The sequence below is a fragment of the Pongo abelii genome, chromosome 10, assembly GCF_028885655.2.
Source record: "Pongo abelii isolate AG06213 chromosome 10, NHGRI_mPonAbe1-v2.0_pri, whole genome shotgun sequence".
NCBI classification, from domain to species: domain Eukaryota; kingdom Metazoa; phylum Chordata; class Mammalia; order Primates; family Hominidae; genus Pongo; species Pongo abelii.
The window spans coordinates 8470325-8492542 of NC_071995.2; the positions used below are offsets into that span (position 1 = coordinate 8470325).

Genomic DNA, 22218 nt, shown 5'->3' on the forward strand with positions numbered 1-22218 from the left:
AGTGCAGTGGCGCAATCTCCGCTCACTGCAAGCTCCGCCTCCTGGGTTCACGCCATTCTCCTGCCTCAGCCTCCCGAGTAGCTGGGACTACAGGCGCCCGCCACCACTCCTGGCTAATTTTTTGTATTTTTAGCAGAGACGGGGTTTCACTGTGTTCATCGGGATGGTTTTGATCTCCTGACCTCGTGATCCACCCACCTCGACCTCCCAAAGTGCTGGGATTACAGGTGTGAGCCACCTCGCCTGGCCTCTTTTTCATCTTTTATGGTTTTTCTCTCTTCTTCATTTGCAGCTCTTGAATATTCTAATGTTGTGGATTTATGTCCGTCTTATCTTATGCTGACTACTAAGCTGCTACTACTAGGCTGACTACTAGAGTCCCCCTCAGCAGGACGGCCTCATGTGATAAGACCACTTTGAAACTCAGCTTAGTTTTTCACAACATAACGCAGCTTCTGAAGTCTCAGAGACCCAGCAGGTAGTTTAATTCTGTTCTGAATTATTTGGCGATTTTAGTTCTATATTGCAGCCTACAGTAGGAGAAATGTATTTGAAGGTCAGAAAAAGCAATTTCAATTAGACATTAGAATTTAATGCTTCTCTGGGCCGGGAGCAGTGGCTCATGCCTGTAATTCCAACAAACACTTTGGGAGGCCAAGGTGGGTGGATAATTTGAGGTCAGGAGTTCGAGACCAGCCTGGCCAACATGGTGAAACCCCACCTCTACTAAAAATACAAAAATTAGCCAAATGTGGTGGCACGCATCTGTAATTCCAGATACTTGGGAGGCTGAGGCAGGAGAATAGCTTGATCCTGGGAGGCAGAGGTTGCAGTGAGCCAAAATTGCACCACTGCACTCCAGCCTGGGCGATAGAGCGAGACTCTGTCTCAAAAAAAAAAAAAAAAAAAAGAATTTAATGCTTCTCTGGAAGAATAGTTAGATATGTGCCTTCTCCTTACTTAAAGATACTTAAGAATAAGATCACACTGGTCTCAGTTGATTTAAGTTCACAAGTCAGGAGGCATAAGTATGATGTACATGACTTGGTAATCCCTACATCCAATGACTCACGAATTTTCCATGTGTGAGGAAATATTCTTGTTCTCAAAGGGACTTTTTATTATTTCAATTTACTGGTCAATCTTCTCTGCATTCTCTGTTTTATAGTAATACAATTTAAAAAATATATTTAAATTATATATGTGTATATTATAGAATATACCCATATTTAATATGTGTATTCTCAGCAAATGGCTTTTGATCAGTAAAAAAAGAGAAACTATCTAGTGGATGAGCTATATGAATTATAAAATGAAGAACAGAATTACCACAGTCCATCTTTTATTAATTACAATCAACCAGCAACCATCAATATTACTAAACAATTGTATGTTAATTTTTATCAATATACAATTAAACAGAAATCAATAAATTAATATTTTTTCCAGCCAAAATTTTTTTATATCTTTTGTTTCATTGATTTTCCCCAAATTATACAAGTAATATGTTTTATGATTAATAATATGAAAAGCATGTGACAAGTAAAAGCCTTCCTAACTATCCTTAGTGCATTCTTCTAAAGTTGACCATGCTTAATGATTTCTTCTTTTTTTGGGGGGGAGGGATTAATTTTTATTTATTTTTATTTATTTATTTTTTATTATACTTTAAGTTTTAGGGTACATGTGCACAACGTGCAGGTTTGTTACATATGCATACATGTGGCATGTTGGTGTGCTGCACCCATTAACTCCTCATTTATATTAGGTATATCTCCCAGTGCTATCCCTCCCCCTCCCCCGACCCCACCACAGGCCCCGGTGTGTGATGTTCCCCTTCCTGTGTCCAAGTGTTCTCATTGTTCAATTCCCACCTATGAGTGAGAACATGCGGTGTTTGGTTTTTTGTCCTTGCGATAGTTTGCTGAGAATGATGGTTTCCAGCTTCATCCATGTCCCTACAAAGGACATGAACTCATCCTTTTTTATGGCTGCATAGTATTCCATGGTGTATATGTGCCACATTTTCTTAATCCAGTCTATCATTGTTGGACATTTGGGTTGGTTCCAAGTCTTTGCTATTGTGTATAGTGCCGCAATAAACACACGTGTGCATGTGTCTTTATAGCAGCATGATTTATAATCCTTTGGGTATATACCCAGTAATGGGACGGCTGGGTCAAATGGTATTTCTAGTTCTAGATCCCTGAGGAATCGCCACACTGACTTCCACAGTGGTTGAACTAGTTTACAGTCCCACTAACAGTGTAAAAGTGTTCCTATTTCTCCACATCCTCTCCAGCACTTGTTGTTTCCTGACATTTTAATGATCGTCATTCTAACTGATGTGAGATGGTATCTCATTGTGGTTTTGATTTGCATTTCTCTGATGGCCAGTGATGATGAGCATTTTTTCATGTGTTTTTTGGCTGCATAAATGTCTTCTTTTGAGAAGTGTCTGTTCATATCCTTCGCCCACTTGTTGATGGGGTTGTTTGTTTTTTTCTTGTAAATTTATTTGAGTTCTTTGTGATTCTGGATATTAGCCCTTTGTCAGATGAGTAGATTGCAAAAATTTTCTCCCATTCTGTAGGTTGCCTGTTCACTCTGATGGTAGTTTCTTTTGCTGTGCAGAAGCTCTTTAGTTTAACTAGATCCCATTTCTCAATTCTGGCTTTTGTTGCCATTGCTTTTGGTGTTTTAGACATGAAGTCCTTGCCCATGCCTATGTCCTGAATGGTATTGCCTAGGTTTTCTTCTAGGGTTTTTATGGTTTTAGGTCTAACATTTAAGTCTTTAATCCATCTTGAATTAATTTTTGTATAAGATGTAAGGAAGGGAGCCAGTTTCAGCTTTCTACATATGGCTAGCCAGTTTTCCCAGCACCATTTATTAAATAGAGAATCCTTTCCCCATTTCATGTTTTTGTCAGGTTTGTCGAAGATCAGATAGTTTTAGATATGTGGCATTATTTCTGAGGGCTCTGTTCTGTTCCATTGGTCTGTATCTCTGTTTTGGTACCAGTACCATGCTGTTTTGGTTACTGTAGCCTTGTAGTATAGTTTGAAGTCAGGTAGCGTGATGCCTCCAGCTTTGTTCTTTTGGGTTAGGATTGACTTGGCAATGTGGGCTCTTTTTTGGTTCCATATGAACTTTAAAGTAGTTTTTTCCAATTCTGTGAAGAAAGTCATTGGTAGCTTGATGGGGATGGCCTTGAATCTATAAATTACCTTAGTCAGTATGGCCATTTTCATGATATTGATTCTTCCTACTCATGAGCATGAAATGTTCTTATTTGTTTGTATCCTCTTTTATTTCATTGAGCAGTGGTTTGTAGTTCTCCTTGAGGAGGTCCTTCACATTCCTTGTAAGTTGGATTCCTAGGTATTTTATTCTCTTTGGGGCAATTGTGAATGGGAGTTCACTCATGATTTGGCTCTCTGTTTGTCTGTTATTGGTGTATAAGAATGCTTGTGACTTTTGCACATTGATTTTGTATCCTGAGACTTTGCTGAAGTTGCTTATCAGCTTAAGGAGATTTTGTGCTGAGACGATGGGGTTTTCTAGGTATACAATCATGTCATCTGCAAAGAGGGACAATTTGACGTCCTCTTTTCCTAATTGAATACCCTTTATTTCCTTCTCCTGCCTGATTGCCCTGGCCAGAACTTCCAACACTATGTTGAATAGAAGTGGTGAGAGAGGGCATCCCTGTCTTGTGCCAGTTTTCAAAGGAGTGCTTCCAATTTTTGCCTATTCAGTATGATATTGGCTGTGGGTTTGTCATAGATAGCTCTTATTATTTTGAGATATGTCCCATCAATACCTAATTATTGAGAGTTTCTAGCATGAAGGCTGTTGAATTTTGTCAAAGGCCTTTTCTGCATCTATTGAGAAAATCATGTGGTTTTTCTCATTGGTTCTGTTTATATGCTGGATTACATTTATTGATTTTCGTATGTTGAACCAGTCTTGCATCCCAGGGATGAAGCCCGCTTGATCATGGTGGATAAGCTTTTTGATGTGCTGCTGGATTCGGTTTACCAGTATTTTATTGAGAATTTTTGTATCGATGTTCATCAGGGATATTGGTCTAAAATTCTCTTTTTTTGTTGTGTCTCTGCCAGGCTTTGGTATCAGGATGATGCTGGCTTCATAAAATGAGTTAGAGAGGATTCCCTCTTTTTCCATTAACTGGAATAGTTTCAGAAGGAATGGTGCCAGCTCCTCCTTGTACCTCTTGTAGAATTCGGCTGTGAATCTATCTGGTCCTGGACTTTTTTGGTTGGTAAGATATTAATTATTGCCTCAATTTCAGAGGCTGTTATTGGTCTATTCAGAGATCCAATTTCTTCCTGGTTTAGTCTTGGGAGGGTGTATGTGTCAAGGAATTTATCCATTTCTTCTAGATTTTCAAGTTTATTTGCATAGAGGTGTTTATAGTACTCTCTGATGGTAGTTTGTATTTCTGTGGGATCGGTGGTGATACCCCCTTTATCATTTTTTGTTGTGTCTATTTGATTCTTCTCTCTTTTATTCTTTATTAGTCTTGCTAGTGGTCTATCAATTTTGTTGATCTTTTCAAAAAACCAGCTCCTGCATTCATTGATTTTTTTGAAGGGTTTTTTGTGTCTCTATCTCCTTCAGTTGTGCTCTGATCTTAGTTATTTCTTGCCTTCTGCTAGCTTTTGAATGTGTTTGCTCTTGCTTCTCTAGTTCTTTTAATTGTGATGTTAGGGTGTTGATTTGAGATCTTTCCTGCTTTCTCTTGTGGGCATTTAGTGCTAGAAATTTCCCTCTACACACTGCTTTAAATGTGCCCCAGAGATTCTGGTATATTGTGTCTGTGTTCTCATTGGTTTCAAAGAACATCTTTATTTCTGCCTTCATTTCATTATGTACCCAGTATTCATTCAGGAGCAGGTTGTTCAGTTTCCATGTAGTTGAGCAGTTTTTAGTGAGTATTTTAATCCTGAGTTCTAGTCTGATTGCGCTGTGGTCTGAGAGACAGTTTGTTATAATTTCTGTTCTTTTACATTTGCTGAGGAGTGCTTTACTTCCAACTATGTGGTCAATTTTGGAATAAGTGCGATGTGGTGCTAAGAAGAATATATATTCTGTTGATTTGGGGTGGAGAGTTCTGTAGATGTCTATTAGGCCCACTTGGTGCAGAGCTGAGTTCAATTCCTGGATATCCGTGTTAACTTTCTGTCTCGTTGATCTGTCTAATGTTGACAGTGGGGTGTTAAAGTCTCCCATTATTATTGTCTGGGAGTCTAAGCCTCTTTGTATATCTCTAAGGACTTGCTTTATGAATCTGGGTGCTCCTGTATTGGGTGCTTATATATTTAGGACAGTTAGCTCTTCTTGTTGAATTGATCCCTTTACCATTATGTAATGGCCTTCTTTGTCTCTTTTGATCTTTGTTGGTTTAAAGTCTGTTTTGTCAGAGACTAGGATTGCAACCCCTGTTTTTTTTGTTTTCCATTTGCTTGGTAGATCTTCCTCCATCCCTTTACTTTGAGCCTATGTGTGTCTCTGCACGTGAGATGGATTTCCTGAATACATCACGCTGATCGGTCTTGACTCTTTATCCAATTTGCCAGTCTGTGTCTTTTAATTGGAGCATTTAGCCCATTTACATTTAAGGTTAATATGGTTATGTGTGAATTTGATGCTGTCATTATGATGTTAGCTGGTTATTTTGCTCGTTAGTTGATGCAGTTTCTTCCTAGCATCGATGGTCTTTACAATGTGGCATGTTTTTGCAGTGGCTGGTACCGGTTGTTCCTTTCCATGTTTAGTGCTTCCTTCAGGAGCTCTTTTAGGGCAGGCCTGGTGGTGACAAAATCTCTCAGCATTTGCTTGTCTGTAAAGTATTTTATTTCTCTTTCACTTATGAAGCTTAGTTTGGCTGGATATGAAATTCTGGCTTGGAAATTCTTTTCTTTAAGGATGTTGAATATTGGCCCCCACTCTCTTCTGGCTTGTAGAGTTTCTGCCGAGAGACCAGCTGTTAGTCTGATTGGCTTCCCTTTGAGGGTAACTCGACCTTTCTCTCTGGCTGCCTTTAACATTTTTTCCTTCATTTCAACTTTGGTGAATCTGACAATTATGCGTCTTGGAGTTGCTCTTCTCGAGGAGTATCTTTGTGACGTTCTCTGTATTTCTCGAATTTCAATGTTGGCCTGCCTTGCTGGGTTGGGGAAGTTCTCCTGGATAATATCCTGAAATGTGTTTTCTAACTTGGTTCCTTTCTCCCCATCACTTTCAGGTACACCAATCAGACATAGATTTGGTCTTTTCACATAGTCCCATATTTCTTAGAGGCTTTGTTCATTTCTTTTTATTCTTTTTTCTCTAAACTTCTCTTCTCGCTTCATTTCATTCATTTGATCTTCAATCACTGATACCCTTTCTTCCAGTTGATCGAATCGGCTACTGAAGCTTGTGCATTCGTCACGTAGTTCTCGTGCCACGGTTTTCAGCTCCATCAGGTCATTTAAGGAGTTCTCTACATTGTTTATTCTAGTTAGCCATTTGTCTAATCTTTTTTCAAGGTTTTTAGCTTCTTTGCAATGGGTTCGAACTTCCTCCTTTAGCTCATAGAAGTTTGATCGTCTGAAGCCTTCTTCTCTCAGCTCGTCAAAGTTATTCTCCGTCCAGCTTTGTTCCGTTGCTGGTGAGGAGCTTCATTCCTTTGGAGGGGGAGAGGAGCTCTGATTTTTAGAATTTTCAGCTTTTATGCTCTGTTTTTTCCCCATCTTTGGTTTTATCTACCTTTGGTCTTTGATGATGGTGACATACAGATGGGGTTTTGGTGTGGATGTCCTTTCTGTTTGTTAGTTTTCCTTCTAACAGACAGGACCCTCAGCTGCAGGTCTGTTGGAGTTTGCTGGAGGTCCACTCCAGAACCTGTTTGCCTGGGTATCAGCAGCAGAGGCTGCAGAACAGTGAATATTGCTGAACAGCAAATGTTGCAGCCTGATCATTCCTCTGGAAGCTTCATCTAGAGGGGTACCCAGCTGTGTGAGGTGTCAGTCTGCCCCTACTTGGGGGTGCCTCCCAGTTAGGCTACTCAGGGGTAAGGGACCCACTTGAGGAGACAGTCTGTCCATTCTCAGATCTCAGACTCCGTGCTAGGAGAACCACTACTGTCTTCCAAGCTGTCATACAGGGACATTTAAGTCTGCAGAGGTTTCTGCTGCCTTTTGTTTGGCTATGCCCTGCCCGCAGAGGTGGAGTCTACAGAGGCAGGCAGGCCTCCTTGAGCTGCAGTGGGCTCCACCCAGTTCGAGCTTCCCAACCACTTTGTTTACCTACTCAAGCCTCAGCAATGGCAGATGCCTCTCCCCCAGCCTCACTGCTGCCTTGCAGTTTGATCTCAGACTGCTGTGCTAGCAATGAGTGAGGCTCCATGGGCATGGGACCCTCCGAGCCAGGCGCAGGATATAATCTCCTGGTGTGCCGTTTGCTAAGACTGTTGGAAAAATGCAGTATTAGGGTGGGAGTGACCCGATTTTCCAGGTGCCGTCCATCACCGCTTCCCTTGGCTAGGAAAGGGCATTCCCTGACCCTTTGCGCTTCCCAGGTGAGGCAATGCCTTGCCCTGCTTCGGCTCATGCTCAGTGGGCTGCACCCACTGTCCTGCCCCCACTGTCCGACAAGCCCCAGTGAGATGAACCTGGTACCTCAGTTGGAAATGCAGGAATCACCCTTCTTCTGTGTCGCTCACTGTGGGAGCTGTAGGCTGGAGCTGTTTCTATTCGGCCATCTTCGAGATGTTTAACTTTCTAAATTCTTTTATAAATCTTTTCCCATTCAATGCTTGTGCCATTCCTATGAGGTGGCAATTATATATATTTTATAAATACGGAAGTTGAATTATATTTATTAAGAATGCTCAACTGGATAATGAGAGAAATTTTAACAAGAGTCTTAACGTCTAGGCTGCTTGGTCAGCACATCACTATCACCTAGCTTGACATACTCAGAAGTCAGATTTGAATACAAAGACTTGACTTTACAACAGTTCTTTGTTTTTCCATTTCCCCTTTGTTGTGGCAATTAACACTACTACTTCCAATTATTTTTTATTAAAAAAAGCCCTTTTATAGCAGAAAGTTTTTTTCCGGAACCTTATCACATTCTAAAATTTAAAAATACAGTTTAATTTCACTGGGTGTGAGAACAATATTCTCAAATATCCATAATAGGATTCATCCCTCCTTTGTCCACAAATTGTTTCAAAGACTCTGGACAAATTGTAAAGTAGGTAAACTTTTTCCTTTTTCCAACTTTCAATCCCTCTTATTTATTTTTTGAGATGCCTAGTTACTTTGTGATGTCCTGACTTCTTTTATAATCAAAATCATCACCATTGTACCTTTCCCAAACACACTTTCTTCATGAGAGTTAATTTTCTAACAGTAAACTTGTAGCCCTTTGGACTATGAGAATGCAATAATGTCTGCTGGAACTTATATTTTGAAGGATTGGGAAAAAACGGACTGTCTGATTTAATAGTTTTGTTTTTTTTCAAAGAGAAGGAGAATTGGTGTTTTTATCAATTTGTGCTTCCAGAATGGTTCAACTGAAATAGTATCTGAACATATTTTTCTGTTTGAAATAAATTTACCAGTCAGTAAAGATGAATAGTTTAGTCTAAAAAGTATTTGCCTAGTTTTGTTTTTGTTTTTGTCTTTTATAGGATTGACCCTATTTTTGACTGAATTTACAAAATGATTCCTTGGCTTTGGCTTGGTGAGTCCAAGTTTTTAGCCTTTAACTTTTACTTTGTGACCTTTTGACTTTATTCAGCATCAACCTCCAGGCAGCAATTTGAAACTTTAGGCATCGCCCAGACAAGACTTGCCGCTTGGGAGAAGAGGCTGGAATTCCCACTCACAACTCTCCCTGGGCTTCCAACTTGCCAGAGGCAGCTGCCTCCCTCTAGGGGTCTGGCATATTCCAAACATACTTGTCATCCACTGTCTCCATTCTAATTGAGGGCAGGTGCAGAGCCTCAGGACAGTAACTTCTTAAAGACTATAGTTTTTGTCTGAAGTTGAAGGGAGGAAAAAAAAGACAGTAAAGTTAATGAAGTAATTAAAAATTTTCACCAATAACAGTGGAAGTCACAGACCCCATAGGAAGCAGCAGCTCTTGCATCCGTTTTCAATAGTGCTATAAATTCTCAGAGGAGGCCTATTCCTAGCTACAATTATGAAATTGCTGAAGTGTGCTTTAGCAGTAAACATTACTTTGTCACTGTTCCCTTTCTGTTTGTTAGAAACTTGGATGGAGACTTTCTGTTTCTGTTCTATGCCTTTCTAATGCCTCATAGATGTGCAGCCCCTGCCTTTTGGGGCAACACTCCCTGGTCCAGTCCTCCACATCGTTGTAAGAGCCTTTAAATCAGAACCTCCTGGTTGCATGTTGTGTTCCTTCCTGGCTTACATGCACTGAGTAAGCTGAGGTGTCCTTCACTGTTACAGACACACAAAGTTACGTATGCCCCATTTACTATAGGACCTCAAAAGGCCAAAACAAAAAATTGCAGTAATGTCAGCCACACCAATAGGTTGGTAGGATGTAAGGATTTCTCTAGTGAAACCTGCTATGCACAAACTAACTCATATTCCTTTGGCTGAAGTCTGCTCCCCTTACACAGGGTGTTTCTCTATCCCCACGTGCTCTGAACTGGATATAAAATGACTTGCAGTAACTGATTTTCTACAAACCTGTAGACATTTCTGCTTCTAAAGAGATATTCCTATGAGTAAAAGACTGAAAGTTAAATAAATATGAATCATGTGTAATGTGTTATCATTTATTGCTTCTTTTTTATGAAATATTACTGTTACTGAGACTTCTAATTGTTTCCTTCCACAAACCACTGTAATTCTGGGTGCAGGTAAATGACTTATTAGACTGGGGAGAACTGAAAGAGAGCTTTACCAGGATACAGGTTTCTCTCTGGAAAAAAACAACAGAATATTTATTTAAAAGACACACACACAGATTTTTCTTGTACTTTTCAATGTTCCTCTCATGAAAGCTCAAAGTCTAAATGTAAAAAAGAAGTATCTTTATAGCACCTTGCTATATAGATTGCTTTGTAGGTATATAAGCAATGTTAATTTCCTCTTCCTTGGGTTCTTATCAGATCAACCAGGATGCTGGTGATTACTATGTGAGAAATACAAAAAGAATATTAAGGGTAGCTCGAAAGTTTACATATAACCAAGGCAGAAAAGATAAGAACTGCTCTAGGTATTCGAGTTTGTACATGATAGAAGCAGAATTTAAATCCAGATTTTCTGCTTTTTTTCAGATATGCTCTCTCTATTATACTATACTGTAAGGTTCCAAAGAAGTAGTACATATAGTTGTGAGGACAAAGAACAAGATTGCCATAGTAAGTTAAGATTTCCTGGAAGAAGCAAGACTTGAATTTGGTCCACAATAAATCATAGGCTTTTGATAGAAGAAGAGCTATTCCACATGGCATAATCTAAGGTAAGATCCTTAGTGATCTTGAGGAAAGTAGACCCAGTGAGGAGACAGGCATATGAAAATAGCATCTAGGCTAAAGAAGTCAAGGGTAGGAATGATGAAATGTCAACAATTCCTTCTTCCTCCCCGCAATACCCACATAGGTGTCCTTCCTCCCTCACACTGAAAGCTAATATAAGTTCATTCATAGACAAAGGCCATTTCTCTTAGGTCACAGAACTTACAACCAACTCATTCTCCTTATCCTGTATCTTTTCCAAACCATTTAAAAATACATTCAAAATGTACATATTAAACATACCTTCTATTTGACAATCTAGGCCCCAAGTAGATGCTAAACACTTTCACACATTATCTCATTTACCATCCTTCACAAAATCTCTATGAAGCAGGCGTTTAATTTCCATTTTTAAATAAGGAAATTCAGATTCTTTAGGGACTTCCTACGTCTTTTGCTATCATTAAAGTTCTAATTACAAGTCTTATAATAAATTGTAGCTAGTGTTAAGAAAGATTTAAATTTAGGAATTTGATCTTTAAGGACAGAAGGTAGTAAAGCTACTGAAGTATCTTAGATACAGGGGATCAGTAATGTCACAAGAAAGGGACAGAACTTGTTTCCCTCCCTCCTTAGCTATTAGCAGCTTCCTACCTGAGAGTCAGCGTTAAAATAGTGAGTTGTGAATAGCTCATAACATTTCCTGAGTTTGGCATGTGTATAACATTGGAGATATCTTTTAGACTGTATGAGAAGTATGTTAATTAATTTAGATATATTAGTTTGAAAAAAGTCTTAAACATGAACATCTAAACCAGCCAACATATTCTAGCGAGACTTGAAGTTTCCATGCTATCAAAAATTGCTAGAGGTGAAAAATACATGCAGGCTAAATCACTCCAGGAAGGCTTTGTGGAAGATGTGCAGATTGAACTAGGCAGTTCTAGAGTGGCGTAAGGATGAGGTAAGCGAGAAAATGGGACAACATGAGACCAGCTACAGGGCCAGAGAGAGACTGACCCAGTCCCTCACAGTCAGACAAAGACAATGTTAGAGCAAAATCGAGTCCAAGGTAACTGCCTTAAATTGCCTTGGGGAATGATCAGCATATCTCCATTAGGATATGAGCCTGTAGCATCTTGGCTGAGTCAGATTAATTTAAAGAGCCCAAAACAGAATATATATGTATTTTCTGGTTTTTTTAATGTGTGCACATGAATATACACACAAAAATTATACATTTATGCTTTTATTACAGCCTTAAATAATGTTAACCTGAATAACTTCATGAATATAGATGTATTGTTCTTAAAATTTTATATATACATATATATTCTTTTTTTTTTTTTTTTGAGACTGGGTTTCACTCTGTCACTCAAGCTGGAGTGCAGTGGCACAGTCATAGCTCACTGCAGCCTCCAACTCCAGGGCCCAAGCGATCTTCCTGCCTTAGCCTCACGAGTAACTAAAATTACAGGAGCGCCACCATGGCCACCTAATTTAGAATTTAGAGATGAAATCTCATCATTTTTTAAATAATTGATTTTAAATTTATTTTATTAGATAGTCTACTTTTGTATGTTACAAAATGAACCTACTTTTGGAGAATGAATAAAACATAAAATATTTGTTATTTACCTGAGTGGTCTTTTATTATTTCCTTTTGTTTTTTCTAAATCTTGATGGTCTTATTTTTACAAATAGAGTAAATAAATACAAATAGAGTAAATAAGACACTTTCTTAACAAGGTATCTTTAGCTATCGAGGTCTGGCTGAAAAGTGTTAATAAGATACATGTTTTGGTCTCACAAGTATTAGCAAGAGAAACAGGAAAGAAAATACTTTGGACAACATGGGTTAAATGGACATGATACAGAACAAAACATATTAATCCAATGAACAATTCCATACCTTCATTAATTATAGGTAAAGAATACAGTTTTTGAGTATATTTTAGTGATGAAAATTAAGGACAAGTCTTCCATATCTGGTTATGAGGGACTAATGGGATCAGATTTACCCTCATACCTTACCCGAATTAAAAACCTGGCAAAACAAATACAAACAACAGTTTTTAGACATTAGACATTAGACAGCATAGGGCAGTGATCCCTGAAAGAAGAGAAACAGATGAGGGGAGTCCTGTGATCACCCCTGTTTACTGTCTGGATGGAGGTTCCAGGTGGCGACATGGAAAGAAAGAATCAAAACAGGGCCCTGCAGTCTCCCTAAGGTGATAAGACAGAACTGAGCATTCAGAGTACAAGGCAGACAGAGTTCACAGAGCAGGCAGCAGAGAGATACTGCACACAGGGAAAGCTCTAAAGATCCACAGAAGATTGACCTCAAATCCTCAGCTGAGTACTGATCAGCACATGTGTGTGAAAAAACTACCTGTGGACAGAGTGAAATTCATCAGGATCCATCAGAGCTTGCAGAACAGTTCTCGGACATCATGCTGGGCAAGGAATGGATCATGTTTCCAATAGCGAGAATGAAGAAACCTCATTGTCCACAGGAAATTGGGTAAAGTACTCAGAAATGCACTGCCTCAATGGTGGGGACAAATTAGCTCTAGAGTAAAGGCTGCTCTGTTCTCACCTGACAAAGCTTTAAAAGAGCCTAAAAAGCTCAACCTTTAAAAGTTTCCAAGTAACTTAACTGAATCTCAAACAAAGGTCAGAATTATTTAAAGAAATACAAAAGAGTCAACATTTAAGAATACAAAATTTAAAATGTCTTACATCCAATAAAAATTTACGAGGCGTACAAAGTAGGTACATACAATCCATAATAAGGAGGAAAATTAATCAATAGAAGTGGACCCAGAAAAGACACAGATTATAGAATTAATAGACAAAGACACTAAAACAAAAATTCTCTATTACATATGTTCAAAAAGATACAATAAAAACATGTAAATAAGGTATACAAAAAATGTAAAAGACATTAAATTTTTAGGGATGAAAAATGCAATGTGTGAGATGAACAATACACTGAATAAGGCTATCAGTAGATTAGACTGAACACTACAGAAGGAAAGATTAGTGAACTTGAAGGCACAGCAACAGAAACTATCCAAGTTTAATGTCAGAGGTATTTCCTCCAGTTAGTTACTGGACATGCAATCCCAAATTCAGTATGAGTATGTCTCTTGACTACCCAGGCAACACCTATCATTATCCACCCAGAGCCGTGAGTAATGGGTGAATGCAATCCCTCTGCTATCTATGGGATCCTCAAATCCTCCCGGTTTGTGGCCTATGGACATTTTTAGTTTTGATATTCCTGTTGACAAGTAGAACAATTGTATAACATTTTGAGCTTCTGAAGGTAATAATGACATACATGCTTTTTCTGCCCATTGTTTCATTAGCTGCTTGAGTGTCCTCTTGGCAACTCATTTTGCGTACCTAGGAAACCTCTTCCAAAGAGTTAGCAAGGACATCTGCTTTTTGATTCCAGTGTTCTTGAAAATTTGTAAGGGAGTCCTTTTGATGGGTGTCAAAAAGTTCCACTTTAATTTTCCTCTCTCAAGTACAAAAAGTTTTCCACAATAGTGCACCACACTAGATTCTTTGATTTTCCTTTTTAAATATCATCCAGGAACTTATCGTCTAAGTCCCTTTTCTAAACTAGATGGCCTGTCAATATTTCAGGCAACTGAAAAAGAATCAGTAAAAGCTGTAAACATCTATGCCATACCAGTATTGTTGGTATCTATTTTTTTTTTTTTGATGCCATGAGAAATATCACTCAATTTTAGCCTTGGAGCAGATTTATTTTTTGTCTTTTCATCTAACATGCAGTCACTAACTGATCCCAGGGCTGCTGCTTCCCAGGTTGACGGCCAGCCCTTTACCCTTGAACTGCCATCTGTAAGCCACACTGCTGCCTTGACAACTGACCAGAGAGAGGGGCCTATTCAGCTATGGGTTTAGCCAACTCCTCAGGGGAACCAAATTTATGGTGACCTGTCAGCCACCTGACTGTGCGTACATTGGGTAACCCCATTTCACATTCTTATCTCCTTTCTATTCAAGGAGGGAATTCTGTGCATTTCATTTCTTGTTGGAATGATGATATGATATAAACAGGATGTTATGAGTTTTAAAATAATTTTATATCCTTCAGTACAAAAAGCAGTTTCAACTAAAACCCAGTAACAAGCTAGCAATTCCTTTCAAATGGTGCTACTTCAAGCTGCAACCAGGTAGCTTTTCATTACAAAAATCCCACAGGTAGCCACTAGGTGGCAGTAACAGGCTTTTGCCAGCGGCTCCAGTCAGCATGGCTTGACTGTGTGTTGTAGAAACTTCCCAAATCGTTTGTGCTTGGGACTCCTGGGGCCCCACAGGGCTTTACAAGGGCTTTTTAATTTCCAAAAACACACACACACACACACAAAAGAGTATTCTCTTGCTCAAAACTTCAGTCAAATTTAGCTTTTTTGTTGATAACGTTATTAACAGGGGTATGCCATTTCTCCACCACATTAACAAGCCAACATCTTTGCACCTCTTGCTTTCATTTTGGAGCTGGCAGAGACAATTACTTATTTTTGGTTGTCTGAGGGATGCCTCTCATCTCCCCTGTCCAGGTGATGTCTAAGAATTTTACCATTTCCCCTGGACCCTGTTCTTTAGTTGGGTTAATCAGCCTCATATGATTAACAAGCATTATACAGTAATTCAATCTTTGCTAGGTCTTCAAATTGAGTTAATATTATATTATTAATGCAATTAATAATATTACTTTCCAGTTGATCACATCTAAGTATCTTCTTGCCAAGTGCCGTGGTAAAAAGGAGAATTTAAATAACCTTATGGGAACATATAGTAAATGTGTACTGGAATCCATCCCACATGAATGTATATTAGCTTTGATTTTCTCCCTAGAGATAGAAAATAAGGTTTTAGGCAGTTAGATAACAGAATATTACTGTCTTTTAGCTTTTTGCAAAGCTTGAATTGTGATGCCATCTTGGGCACAGCTGATGCTGTTGGAAGCATGATTTTATTCAGTCCTCTCTAATATACAATTAATCTCCAGGATCCACCAAGTTTTCTTCTAGGCCATACTGGATTATTAAACAAGGAATCTGTGGGCATTAACATGACTGTATCTAACTGATTCTTAATTAAAGCTGAAATTCTTCCTCCAACCTATTCTTAATTAAAACTGAACCCCCCATCCTATATTGTTTTAAAATAATCATTTGAATGTGCTTAAGCAATTCTAAGGGTTCCCATCTAGCAGGTCCAATTAAAAACAGGATGAAGAGAAGATTGGCACAGTCTTTTCCAATGGTTTGGGTAAGGAAAGAGTCCTCCATTCAGACATCATGCTCATTTTTAAAGTATATTCTAGTTGGACTGAGACAAAATCATACATTACTTTCACTCATAAATACCGTACTAATATGAGGGGCTTGAGAATCCACAGGTATTGGTATTCGAAGCAGGGTCCTGGAACCAATCCCCCCCTGATACCAAGGGATGATTATATCTACTTCTGGACATACTATCACCTGCAAGTTTTCTGTATTTAATTATATTTCCCTTTCATTTTTCATTGGCAGATTTAGGTGTGACAGTAGATTAAGTACCAATGTCCAGCAATCCAATAATGTTTCTTCATCATCCCTCACCATTTTACTGATACTGATGCATATGGTCTTATGTCTTCTGCTGGAGATTGTGCCAAGAGACATTGGACCACGTGTCACTCACCTTCCTCATAATCCTCTCCTTTACTTTGTACTGTTTTAGTCTGCAGTGACTCTGAAGAGATTATGTATGTATATATACACGTATATATACATACATATATATACACGTATATATACATACATATATATACACACATATACATATATATAAAGAGTGTGTGTGTGTGTGTGTGTGTAATAATCAGATTTTAAAATTCAGGTTAGGACAAATCGAACAAGTCTGTTGTGGACCTTCTTACAGTTTGAGGAGTTGGTGGGACAGCTGAATAACCTAATCTCTCACAGTGATCCATTAACATTTTAGTACTTCCCGCATCTATCTCCTCCCCTTTCACGCCACTTAAAAAATATTAGAAATGACTTTTAAACTACATTTTAAATTTTGGAATAGTTTCAGCTACATAGAAAAATTGTCACAATAATACACTGTACAGAAAGTCCCTATATGGCCCACATCCAGTTTCCCAATTATTAACATCTTACTTTAATATGGCACATTTGTCATAATTAGTGAACTAGCATTGATACATTATTATTAACTAAAGTTCTTTATTCAAATTTTCTTAGTTTTTGCCTATTTTTTTTTTCTGTTTCAGGATTCCATCCAGGATCCTTGGCTATGAACAGTTTCCCAGACTTTCCTTGCTTCTGATGACTTTGACAGTTTTCAGGAGTACTGGTATTTTGTACCAGTTGGGTCAGGTATTTTGTAAAATGTTCCTCGATTGGGGTTGGTCTGATGGTTTTTCATGATTAGGCTAGGTTTATGGGTTTGGGAAGGAAGACCACAAAAGCAAGTGCCATTGTCATCACAGAGCATCAAGGGTACCTACTATCAATACGACATCATGGTTAATGTGAACCCTGAACACTCGACTGAGGCAGTATCTGTCAGGTTTCTTCACTCTTGTCTCTCTTTTTAAATTGTGTTCTTTAGAAGGAAGTCACCATACATGGCTCATATTTAGGGTGTGGGGAGTTATGCTCTACTTCCTTAAAAGTGAAATATCTACACAAATTATTTGGAATTCTTCTGTATGAGAAAGGAGATTTGTCTATTTTCCCACATTTACTCATTTATTCATTTATTGACATCAGTATAGACTCATGGATATTTGTTTTATGGTTGGTTTGTAATCCAATGCTACATTATTTATTTTGTTGTTCAAGTTGTTCCAGCTTTGGACTGGGAGCTCTTTTGATTGGCTTCTGTGTCCCTTCGACATATGCCCATCATTACGTTTGAGCATTTTCTTACTTTCTGCCACTATAAGATGCTTCAGTCTCTTCTCATATATATTCTGTTCCAGTCCTAGAATCATCCATTTTGTCAAGGATCTCTGGTATCTTTTTGGAGACTAGTATTAGAGACAAAGATGCCATTTTAAATCAACCATCTGAACACTTCACTCAATATAACTGTCCCCATATTTTTCCACTTTGTTTACTCTTATTGTTCCCTTTCTTCTTAATAATTGAAACCTCCCTATCATTAAGCTCATTCTCAGGAGCTGAGCAAGGAGATCCCTGACAGCTTCCCCCACATCACGGGGTCTTTCCAACAGTAAATCAAATAAGGTGCCCAAGCAGTAAAAGCACTTTTATCACAGCATCAGTCATCACCTGGGTGGGGACGTTGGGGCATAGAGTTATGAAAAAGCTTAGCTTAATTATATAAGGACTCCAAAATTTCTCACATTTTTAACATTTCAGCAGCCTCAAAAAAAGTATTTCCGTTAATATTTGCTTTTCAAATGGCACTATTAAAAAAAGAAAATGAAAAGATAAGCCCCACATAGGGAGAAAATATTTGCAAATTAGATATTTAATAAAGAACTTGTACCTAGAATATATAAAGAACTCTTAGAAGTCAATAAGAAGAATGTAAACAATGTCATTTTTAAAATGAGAAAAAGACTTGAACTAGACACTTCAAGAAAGATACACTGATGACAAATAAGTACATGAAAAGAAGCTCTACATCATTAGTTGCCAGGGAAATGCAAATCAAAACAATAATGAGATTTCACCATGTATCTATTAGAATGTGTAATTTAAAAGTTTGGCCATTCCAAGTGTTGGAAAGGATGTAGAGCAACTGAACTCTCACATGTTGTTGCTGGGAGTGTAAAATGGTACAAACACTTTGCAAAACCATTTGATGGTCTCTTAAAAAGTTAAACATACACCTAAAATTATATATACATGTGACCCATTCTTTTCATTCTTAGCTATTACCCCCCAAAAAGATAATTTCATTTCTGGCGATATGCCCTCTACTACTAACTTACCTGACTACAGCAAAATATGAAGCATCCTGTTGAGATGTTGGCATCGAGGGATAATAGAACATCCATTAATCCAAGTCCTTGGATGACTTTATGGAACAGAGCTTTATACCACCTCCTACCCCTAATTCATGTTGGATATGTAGTGTGAGCAAGAAATACATTTCCTATGGTTTTAAGCCACTGAGACTTTGAAGTTATTTGTTGCCACAGCATAGACACACCTGTTGAATACAGTTACTATGCTGGAAGAGTCTCTCACTTCTCACTATTTTTTCACAATGTTTCCTGAGATTTAGTTTGCTTTCCTCCACTTTCTCCCTTTTTACTTTTTCTCTCTTTTCTGTTCTGATAATCACCACTTCCTCATACCTTTCATCTTACCCTCTTATGCACTCTGGTTATTGTCCATCTTTTTTATCCTTCTACATGCATGCAGTCATTTTCTATGATATCACAACCAGTTATGCTACCAAGGCCTATCACTGGGGGCAAATGTGGAGGTGTTGCTAAAGAAGAAGATGGGTAAGAGAAACAAATAAGTTACTTTCTCCATCTTGCTGTGATTTATTAGAGAACAAGTTAGATTCAGAGTCCATACTCAGTCATCCTTCAAAATCAATCGTTGATTGAGAGTAAAAATACCTAAGTATCCAAACCACTTATGAGCTAACAATCAATCAATCTACCCTAGCCCAATGTACTTCAGTGCAATAAGGTGTATTCTCCTTAAAAGAGATAAGAAGGGATATATAGAAGTGAAGATAAATGCTATACTGTTATAACAAAAATATACATCAATACAGAGGACTAATTAAGATAAAAATGTTATTTTTCCTTAAGACTAATGATATTTGTAGCAGGTCTAGACTGGCTGGGTAGCTTTGCTCCACAAGGTAATTCAGGGATTCAGGTTCCCTCCACCTTGTAGTTCTGCCATCTCTTCGTAATCTATTCTGGGAAAGAATGAAGCCCTAATGTCCCATGCATTTATTTTATGTGATGTGATGCATTAACTTATTTTCCATGCACATAAAGTAGTAGCAACTATGTACTGTCCTGGGGAGAATTGAGAAAATGGCCACTCAAATAATTTTCCTAAGGGAATTCTTTGGGAGCCACGTTGAGAAAGGCCACCTTAATGCACCTTGTCTTACTGGTCAAAGCACAGTCATTGCCATGTCCAGCCCACAGGAAACTGAAATAGAAGAAAGCAGGACAAATGCTTTCCTTTTAGGAAAAGGTTATATTTGTTTCTCTACTAAGATATTGTAAAGCACTCAATCATAAAATGGGGTCTATACCTGGGTGGCCAACTGTCAGGAACAAGGAAAAATGGATTTTGGAATAGAACCAACAGTCGACCACAGAACTGGAGTCATTGGTGGGGTGGGGGCGGGTCAGATTACACACTGTGGGAAGTCTGCCACCTGGAAGGAATCTTTTACGGCGGTGACTTCACACTGGTTCTATTCACAGCTTTCCTGGCTCCTTCTCTCACTCAATCTAGCAGTCAGGTCCTGAGAATAACATTTTTGTTTAATCGTGAACCCTATTATAGTTCTCTGTTCAGAAAAGTTTAACGATCATCCTGACACATCCAAGACAATAGGCTTTGAGGCAGTTTCCAGGAATTTAGTTGCTATTGCACTCCACAGTGTTTATCACCATCTAATACATATTTTACCAACTGATTTTGATTATTGATTGTCTCTTCCAACTAGAATGCAAACCCCGGGCCAGGTGCGGTGGCTAAGGCCTGTAATCCCAGCACTTTGGGAGGCTGAGGTGGGCGGATCACAAGGTCAAGAGATCAAGACCATCCTGGCCAATATGGTGAAACCCCACCTCTACTAAAAATACAAAAAAATTAACTGGGCGTAGTGGCGAGCGCCTGTGATCCCAGCTACTCAGGAGGCTGAGGCAGGAGAATGCCGTGAACCAGGGCAGGCAGAGGTGGCAGTGAGCCAAGATCGCGCCACTACACTCCAGCCTGGGCGACAGAGCAAGACTCTATCTCAAAAAAAAAGAATGCAAACTCCATGAAGGCAGGATTGTTTTATTGTTGTGGTCACTTACTCTGCTCTAGTTCCAATGCCTAGAACAAAGTTACAATAATAACTAGTGGTTGTATGGCATTTACTATGTGCTTTGTAACTAGGATGATTATGTAATTTATATTTCTAAGTGGGGCACTTTTGAGAGTGAAGAGAAGGCTCTATTAATAATTACGCCAGAATGATGGAAATAATCAAGACTGTTCCAAGCAAACTAGGATGCATTGCCACTCTATGTGTAACTACTCTAGGTGTTTTACATGTATTTCCTCATTTAATCTTCATTACAACACTTGAGGTAGTTACTGTTGTTATTCTCATTTTACAGATAAGAAATAAGAATTCTTATCTGTGGCATAGACAAATTAAATCATTTAGTTAAGGTCACACAAGTAGTATTTGGGGAAGCTAGGATTTGAGTCCAGGAAGTCAGGGTTCAGTGCTCATGATTATCCTGATATAGAATAAAATATTTGTAGCTTAAGAGAATGAACCGGACATATCCTCTCTGATATTCTCTGTTGTTTCAAGTTCTCTCTATCAGGATATTCTGAAAAGGGGTTATTCATGCCTTAAAGAATGGCATAACTACATGACTCATTAATAACTCTGTCCAAATGAAAGAAAAATCTGAGAGCAATTTGGAGCTTAATGTGAAATGGTGTACTCACAATAGATTCATATATTAGCTCATTCAAATAAATCTATTCTAGGTATGGGTAAATATAAAAACAGATACAAATTAATTGAAAGCAATTTTATGTTTAGCATACCAAACAGTTAGCTTTTCATTGAGGCCTGCTCAGGCCTCAAACTCTCTATGTTTTGGGGTTGCTATCTGCCTCATGATGCAAAGTGGAGGGTTTGACTTCCGGGAGGACAAAGTCATTTTCTCCTCTGAGAAAGCCTCCTACATAGTTGCCTTGTGATTTTCTAGGAATAGGAGGGCAGGGAGTGAGGCCTCATGAGTCTGGGCTTTCAGCTGAGGTCGAGAGAGAAGACAGGGATGGTAACCAGAAAATTTAGAGTGGATGTAGTAACCTCCAGAACTCATTGCTGTCAACTCAACCTGCGCATCATGACAAGCAGAGAAGTGGATTCTTTAATAACAATAATAAAAAAGTTCAACCCCCCCACCCCCAAATACCAGATATTTAGATTATTTTGGATAATATTTTTACACCACTGACAAAAATTCTTTCCAACAAAATATGAGGTCTATTATATGTGCCACATTTGTAAGGACATAGTTATCTCAAGTATAGAAATGATGTGGAGAGAAAGGGGAGTGAGACAGAGTAAGGAAAATTTATTCCATTTCCCAGTATTAGAGCCTAACACAATCATTATCTCAAGATTATGAGGGATTTTCTCTGGAAATTTTTGAACTTTCTCTTGAAATTTTTGTTGGAAATTTTTTCTAGAAAATTTTGTTTCTCAGTCTGTCAATGTCCAGATATCTCAATAATGAAGATATTAATACCCACATTCAAAGCATTGTTATTTTTTTGTTAACCATTACTCAAAATTATATTTGTCCAAGACCTTCAGAAAACGTTATGCCTGGCTCAGGAGAAAGCACATGACATTGACAGTTAATATCTAATACACCAACAGACCACAAA

The 22218-nt window shown here is 38.4% G+C and overlaps 1 protein-coding gene across 1 annotated transcript in view; it reads left to right on the forward strand.

Moving 5' to 3' along the window:
- Nucleotides 1-14907, forward strand: part of CLEC4D (C-type lectin domain family 4 member D) — a 40205-nt gene extending 25298 nt beyond the window's left edge. Inside the window, exon 6 of the mRNA XM_054527793.1 lies at nt 10337-14907. Within this exon, the coding sequence (XP_054383768.1) occupies nt 10337-10382 (46 nt within the window). The 3' untranslated portion in view covers nt 10383-14907. The remainder of the gene's footprint in view (nt 1-10336) is intronic.
- The last annotated feature ends 7311 nt before the right edge of the window (nt 14908-22218 follow it).